The 7,694-nt window shown below is 40.9% G+C and overlaps 1 protein-coding gene and 1 non-coding gene across 4 annotated transcripts; one reads left to right on the plus strand and one right to left on the minus strand.

Annotated features, from left to right (window-relative positions):
- Positions 1 to 678: 678 nt before the first annotated feature.
- On the plus strand, positions 679 to 750 carry TRNAW-CCA. Its single transcript has one exon. It is a non-coding gene; the product is annotated as a tRNA-Trp (tRNA).
- A 1,104-nt stretch (positions 751 to 1,854) lies between these two features.
- On the minus strand, positions 1,855 to 7,042 carry LOC102705892 (fibrous sheath CABYR-binding protein-like). Of its 3 annotated transcripts, none has more exons than XM_015835504.2 (7): positions 6,720 to 7,042; positions 6,528 to 6,601; positions 4,811 to 6,118; positions 3,650 to 3,847; positions 3,161 to 3,312; positions 2,270 to 2,771; positions 1,855 to 2,184 (listed from the first exon to the last, which is right to left on the minus strand). In XM_015835504.2, the coding sequence occupies exons 3-6, from the start codon at positions 6,111 to 6,113 to the stop codon at positions 2,322 to 2,324; spliced, it is 2,103 nt and encodes a 700-aa protein (XP_015690990.1). In that variant the 5' UTR covers positions 6,114 to 6,118; positions 6,528 to 6,601; positions 6,720 to 7,042; the 3' UTR covers positions 1,855 to 2,184; positions 2,270 to 2,321. The 3 variants fall into 3 exon arrangements, with proteins under 3 accessions (XP_015690990.1, XP_015690989.1, XP_015690991.1); XM_015835503.2 differs by having other exon boundaries at positions 6,685 to 7,042; XM_015835505.2 differs by having other exon boundaries at positions 6,676 to 7,042.
- Positions 7,043 to 7,694: the final 652 nt, after the last annotated feature.

Consider the following 7,694-nt stretch of genomic DNA (forward strand, 5'->3'; position numbering starts at 1 on the left):
TTTTTCACGTTTTCTATTCTTGTACATTAGTGTCAAAAACAACATAAAGTATGAGGTGGCATACCACATCAACACTATGTACGGTTTTAGAGTGCCCATAGTGGTTTGGTATCAAATGGAACACTTTAACAAGTTCTGTGATCTAAATATGAATTTATGAGTGTTGGGATCTATATGACACAGGGGAATAAGTTTAGGTACCAATCGTATACTTTACTCTTTTCCTAATCTTTCTATTTATCCATCGCTTGATTTTCTTTTGTCATTTGTCAGTTGCCTTTGACTTTCACATTGCTTGTAATAATTTAAACTTGCACAATTCAAAATGGTGCGGCTTTGCTATTTCCTCACTGGAGCTTTTAGATTCTTTATGTTCTATATGTTCTGGATTAAGCTAGATATATTTTTCTGCATAACTTTGCCATGTTTTTCCTATATTAGTGTGTGTTCAACGTCAAAATATAACTTTTCATTTTAGGCTTGAAGTTCTATGCTTCACCTTTACAAATAAAGAAAAGGTAGCCATGAGAATAAATTGTGATAGATGAATTAAAAAATCAGTCACTTGATACTTATTTATGCTCCCGTCTTTTCTCTTTGAGCAATTTCATATTTTGGGCCGGATGCACTCGACAATTCCACAAAACAAATTGGATACATGAATCTGTAATCATGTCCGGATCCGTGGCGCAATGGTAGCGCGTCTGACTCCAGATCAGAAGGTTGCGTGTTCGATTCACGTCGGGTTCAATACCCCGATCCACAATCCGGAGTATTTTTTTTATTTACGTCCTATTTTCATAATTCAGTTTTCCATTTTTTTAAAAGAATTCTTGCAGACTCGAAGCTGTAGATAAATCAATAACAAGAAGTAGAAATTTTGACCTAATAGACTAAATTATTCTCTAGTTATCACCTGAATCATATGGGCAGATGGCCTAAACACGGTTAGCCTTGGCCGATTTTTCGGGCCCTACAACCCTATGTTGGCAGACTGCTGCGAGTCCTTTTATTATTATTATTTTTAGCTTTAAATTTAAAGTAGATTTTAGGGTTTCTTCATCATATCTTATTTTTCAACCATGAATTTTAGATCGCTAAAAATATATATAAAATATTTTTTATTTAAAAACATATGGATTGGCTTTACCCCGAGCAGGCGAAACAACGTGTCTTTGGTGAGCTCTCCAATTGGCGGCGCCGGTGCAGGCAGAAGAGGAAACTTTCTTCAAGGATGCAGACGCTGCTGCACCTACGACGGTATTAGCATGCGCATGAGCGGAGGTGGCGTTCGCCGGCATTGTCTTGCCCGCTGTTTATGCCGGCCTGCACCTTCGACGTTCTCGGCAACGATGATGACCAGGGCGATGTTCGCCGGCGGTGGGGATTGATCTCTTGATCTCACTAGGCTAGAGATTTCACCGCATGTTGATCTCTGTCTCCGTCTCACATGCATTACTACGGTGAAAGCATTCGAATTATTCTAATTAAACCACGTTTGTTCGCATGCATATGCATTAGTATTACTACGGTGAAAACATTTTAATTATTCTAAGTAAACTATGTTTGTGGAAGAAGATACTATTACTACACTACAAAATAAAGACTGATTTAATTGCGGGATTCATCGAACATGGATTTAGCTGATAAGCAGCTAGATAAAATGGCATGCATAAGCGGTTATTGGGGTGTATAGTAATGCCAAGGACACCAAAGTAGGCCAAGAAAGCATGTGTTAGAAGTAGAACACACCTATCAGGTATCAGTACAAGCAGCAAAAGACCTCTGACGACGCACATCCCAGCCAGGTGAGCATTTACTGAGCAAAATGGCCAATGCAACAATAACCGAATCTACACTAACCACCCTAGCAATTAAATTAAACAGGCGTCTCAAGTCGCAAACATACTCGATTGATTAAATAAACCACAATCTCAGAGACGTCAGACACTCAAGACGTTCCAACATCCAAGTAACTCGAGTTAAGACTGAACACACTAAATGGTGATAGAACAAAAGACATTCTTCTGTAGAAAATACATTTGCTGCTTCTACACTAGCCTTTTTAACATGACAGACCTACACCTACTCTCCTGCAGCAAAATACCTAACAGCAGTCGCCACCCCTGTTATTTCGAATGAACTGCAGCAGCCAGCCGTCGAGCCACGGTATACCATATATTCCTGGAAAAGGGGAAGAACAATATCTCAGGCTCTTGGCACTACAACCTGAAAGTGCGCACATGACAAAATAACCTATAGTACATACCGCGACACATCCCTGTATGGGGGCGGCGAAAAGAAAAGAGGCTACAGCCCCCTCATTCTCTCTTGCCTTTGCCCTGTGAGGCAAGCTTGGCTGCCACCTCCTCTTCTGATAAAGGCAGGTAATAAATCCTTGGAGAAGACTGTGTCTTCCTGAAGAGATCATCAAGTGTCACAACAGGAGGTTCTGGCTGCTTCTTAGGGGTGGGTGGAAGCCTCTCCCTTGTTGATCCTGGGTCAGTGGTAGGAGGCTTAGTAAGGGGCGGTGGAGGTGGCAAGTTCTCCCTTGGTGCAGCAGCTTGACGAGGCACGTTTTGATTAGTCTGAGCCTGTTGAAAGGGTGTAGCAGGGCTAGTTGGAGTCGCCGCTGGGGGAGGAGGCTCAAGCTTGAGCTTAACTTCCTGGGGGTCAACAAATTCAGCAACCAAACGATTCCCATTGTTTGGGGGCCACTGCAAATTGTAGACAGCATCCCGAGTAGCCACAGCTTCCTCCAATGATGAATACTGCAAGATGGAGGCAATGTAGACAACGTCAATGCAACAACACAACCTAGCTTACATCCAGTGGCCACTGAGTGTATTTTTAAAACACAACCAATCCACACAATTACTTCAAATGCCAAATTAGAATGAAATTGATCTGGTACAGACTACATAGTACATAATATCATGATAATATATTACTGGGTAACAATTTGATTATTCACATGTCAAGATGATCCATCATACCCATGATTAAACACATTTTGGCAATGCTATGTAACAATAAGGGTTCGAGAAGATTCCTGTGTGGTCACTCGGGTAGTCAGGAGTGTGTTTTTGCAATTCAAGATGATACAATAAGCAATAAAGTAAGAACAATTGTATGTTTTCAATAGCAAGGAAAAACATACCGTAACATAGCAGTGGGTCTTGATATGATCCATCCAGAAACTACAAACAGAACCAGTTTTACCAAGAAGTTCTTGCACAGCCTTCAGGGTAAATGGTCTTACAAATCGATCGATCCTTAAGGAAGTTGTTGCAGGATTCTGAGGGGGTGGTACTGCAAGCCAAAACAAAGGAAATAAGTTAAATTGAAGTATTGTAGCTAATGAAATTCTCCCTCCATTTCAAAATATAGGGATATTTTGTTTTGTTAGGACAACAGTTTAACCAAACATTAGTCTATTGGAATATAATTTTTATGAGTTAAAATTTATGTTATTAGATTCGTATTGGAAAATACTTTCGCACGATTATCTTTTTGTGTGACATAAGTGATATATTAATAGATCAATCTTTCGTCAAAGCCTTGTCCTAACAAAACAAAATAGGCCTTACATTTTGAAATTTGAGTATATAGATTTGTGGACAGGATCAGAAAATATTGGAGGACTCACCAACACGCTCCTTTGGGGAATCTTCACTAGCTGTTGAATCAGACCTGCCAAAAGATCGTCTTAATGCAGGTTGAAAATTTTCCTTAGGGGCATCAGAACCACTGTGACTTAATGGCTGTCTCTCTGGAACTTTGGCACCATCTGCCGTCCACCGACGCTGGCGTTTGATTGGTTCAGCAGGTGCAATAGTTTCTTCAGCTGCACCCAGCACATATTAAAACAAAAATCAGCCATAAATTCGAAACCAGAAATGACAAAATGATCTTATTACTTTATTTCACTGACAATCAGGATAAACACTTCACATATGAAAAGCAACACTCAACCAAAAAAAAAAACAAATCACACAATTTAGCAACAAAATTACATAACATTATATAACATTTACAAGTTTCAGTTAACTCTTTTAATAACAACAAATAGCATATGAGATGAATGAAATCAAGTACTCCCTCCATGTTTAAATATATGACGTTGGTTAGTTCAAAATTGAACTAAACAACGTCATATAAAAAAAAAATGGGAGGGAGTACAACAGTATAAAAGTAATACAGCCTCATCAGTTTGCTTTTAATAAGCATAAGCAAAACAGCTTATTAACAATTAAGAAATAATTTGTGTGTAAAACTTTTATATACATGTTCTTAGCATCCAAAAGCAAAGACTGAAAAATAAACTACAATGAAAAAAAACCAAAATTAACTCAAAATTTATGTTCTAAAACTCAAATTTTGGCTTATAAGCATAAGCATAAAAGAAAACAGGAGGGGCATAACAGTCTGTGTAACAACCAAAATTCATGTTGATTAAAATATTATGCTCAGCAAAATATAACTACAGAGGAAAGAATGTGATTTCTTTGCAGACATCAAAACACTCTGCATATAGACTATAATGTCAAAGATGGAATAACACTTATATTTGCTATAGATGAAAAACAAATTTACCTACAGACTATTGATGCGAAAATCTTTAAAAATACTGTTTATTTCCATGACTGCAAGGTACTACAGAACAAAGAAAACCTAATAAAAATTCATGCAGCTTTGAACACAGCAATAATGGCAAGGACAGTCCGATTCAAGAGATAAACCTGATAAAACCAAGTTAACAGGATAACTTCTTTTTTGAGAACCATAAAGGGAATGTCAGGAAATGAACCTTCGAGTTTCCTCTTTTCAGTTGAAGCTGCTGTCTTTTCTTCAGCTATAACTTCTTTTGTATCAACAGAGGAACCGTCCACAACAGAATCAGGGAGGGACACCTCCTTCACATGATCTGAGCTAAGCTCAGTGTTTCCTTCAGATTTAATGTTGGATTCAACTTGCTTAACCTCCATGACATCCTCCTCCATTGACTCATCACCTGAACTCCTGTCTAAATTTAGTTTCTCTGGAGAGCCGCCTTCATCCACATTAGCCGTGGAATCTATGTATTCCAAAGATGACTGGTTTTTATCCAGCTCTTTGTCATCATCCAATGGCTGCAAATCTCCACCTATGGAAGTAATGCCAGAAGATGGTTTTACCATCTCTGGCTTAGCCTCTAGTTCTAAATCAAAATTATTAGCATTCAAATTATCCTTTATATTATTCTGTTTATTAGTTGATATATCATCGCTAGAAATTGACTCACACTTAATTGGAGACCCTAAATCTGGGCTAACCTCAGGTACCTGATCATTTGGTTTTGGTGTGATGGGCTTGCCGTCCTCATTTGTGAGCTCAGAATCTTTGCGCTCTTCATCATACATTGAAGTATTTTCACTTAAATCATTCAGAACCATCTTCTCCGTTGCAGCATCAGTATCCATAGGATCAGCATCTGTTGGGATGGCATCCACAGTTGCTGATACTGTTTGATGTTGAACTTTGCCGGCTTCAGTAGCATCTGTCTTGACATCAGACGAGGTCATGTCTGACTCTACATCAGCACTGGTCATATCATGGGCATCAATTGTTTTGTTGGTGCCATCATCTTGTGGTGCCTCAACAAAAGGTTCAGCATTACTTTCAGAATGAAGATGCTCCTTTTGCACTGTGGAAAAATCTCCTGCAATTGATTGCGGCTCTTCTGGTTTGGTTGTTGGGGCCTCACTTACAGGAGCTTCATAGGTTGCCACCACATTAACCTCAGGGGGGTCTTCGACAGCTGAAACTGTGAGTGGCTGACTAATGTCTGTTATAGGAGGTGCAGCTTCCTCGGTTACTTGAACCACAGTTTCCTTGTGAACTTCTTGACGAACATTCTGTATTTCAGGTGCCTCGTTAGCTGCTGGATTCACTTCGACATGTTCATTGGCTTCTTCAACTGCCTTTTCGCTCTGAATTGAATCAAAGAGTCGCCTCACAAGTTCATCTTTTAATCCTTTAACAGGGAGCCTCCTCTTACGGAGTTCGTCCTTCAGATCAGTAACTCTCCATTGATCAATAGGACGGTTGTTTAGCACAGGGTATGATGACATTGTAGCTGCAACAGGAAGAAATCAATAAAAAAAGCCCAATAGTATTTGTTAATGACGTGCTAGGACAAATTGAAAACATGTACAAGGCAAAAAAAGCAACATCTAATACGAGGGGATACATGTCAGCGACACATCAATGTTATTCACCAAATCGTGTGTTCTTAGTGCTATTTCTACAGAATATTGCTAGCATTCTTCTATTTGACAGAACAAATGAACCAGTCATTCACCAAATGCTATAAATAAGATAACAAGATGGCCAGATTCATAATACCAACATAGTAATTCATACACGAGTTCGAGAGTAGTACATCGTTCACTCCTATACCATTACACCACTCCAACGCCCAGTGCCGGGCGCTGGATCCTAACATCGAACAAATCGCGTTAACAGCATCGATGGGGAGCACTCACCAGACAACCCGGCGCAGAGAGACCAAGCGTCAGGGGACGGAGTGCCACCCACCCTTCACGGAGACGCTAAAACCCTAGCCGAGGAAACACGCAAACCAGTCAGATCAAAAAAAAAAAACACGAACCCTAAAAAATATCCCACCGCAACCTCACGCACTATGGGAGGAGGAGCAAGAGATGATTTCCTCTTACCAGCCGCCGCGAACCCCCTCCGCCGCCACGCGCTCCTGAAACAAACAACAACAAAAAAACGGCACCACAGAAAAAACAAATTCCCCCAGATAGAAAAATCTCGCGGAAAGGAAGCCGAGGAGGAGGAGGAGGATGGATGGATGGATGGATTGGAGAGGAGTGGCAGGGAGAATCAATCGACACCGGGAGGGATGGAGGGATGGGATGGGAGGCTGCGGCTCGACCGCGCGCGTGGATGGAGTTCTAGGGTTTGGGCCGCGCGGCGCGGCGGTGGGGGTGGGGCGCGAGGTAGGAGGGAATGGATTGTGCGGTGCGGTGCGGTGCGGGCGAGACGCGAGAGGCGGAGCAGAAGGGGGGTGGATGTTTCTAGCGGCTTGGGGCTGACAGGTGGGGCCCCGCGGGGGATTTTGAGAGGTACACTTTCGTGTGCGGGACACGTATTCCGGGTCACAGCCTAACGGACCGGGCCTTCTTTCGGTTGGGATAGGAGGGCCCATTTCCATCCCATCTGTCTCCGTCTTGGGCTGTGCTGGGCTCACGTTTTCGTCGGTTTGAGTTATTTTGTTACATTTCGATCATATTTTGGTTCAATTTTACTGTTCCAATTTGAATTGTTGCTGGACTCTACATTCCTTCTGTGTACAAAACTCGAAGTTTCAGGGTTTTGCAATCAGTTTTAGTCCATAATTTAGACCCTGATGCATCCCATAGAGCATCTTTTTTTTTGGGGAGGGGGGGGGGGGGGGGCAAGCAAGCACCCCACCCCATCTTTGCTTGCTTATAAGCCAACAATTGAATCTTCAAACTTGCTTGTGGAGGTTTTTTTTTCATATAATTTAATTTTCTAACCTTGAATTTTAGATCGCTAAAAATATGTATATAAAAGTTTTATTCACATATTATTTTTTATTTGTAAATATGTAATTTGATTTTTTTAATGAAAAATCTAAACAATCACCCCCAAGCTGGTCGGTT

Source organism: Oryza brachyantha, chromosome 3, assembly GCF_000231095.2.
Source record: "Oryza brachyantha chromosome 3, ObraRS2, whole genome shotgun sequence".
NCBI classification, from domain to species: Eukaryota; Viridiplantae; Streptophyta; class Magnoliopsida; order Poales; family Poaceae; genus Oryza; species Oryza brachyantha.

Coding starts and splice junctions, on each gene's coding strand:
- LOC102705892 (XM_015835504.2), bottom strand. CDS start 6,113: ATGTCATCATACCCTGTGCTAAACAACCGTCCTATTGATCAATGGAGA. Junction 3,848..4,810: donor TGAAAAGAGGAAACTCGAAG/GTTCATTTCCTG, acceptor TGCTGGGTGCAG/CTGAAGAAACTATTGCACCT. Junction 2,772..3,160: donor AGACCCACTGCTATGTTACG/GTATGTTTTTCC, acceptor TCCATCTTGCAG/TATTCATCATTGGAGGAAGC.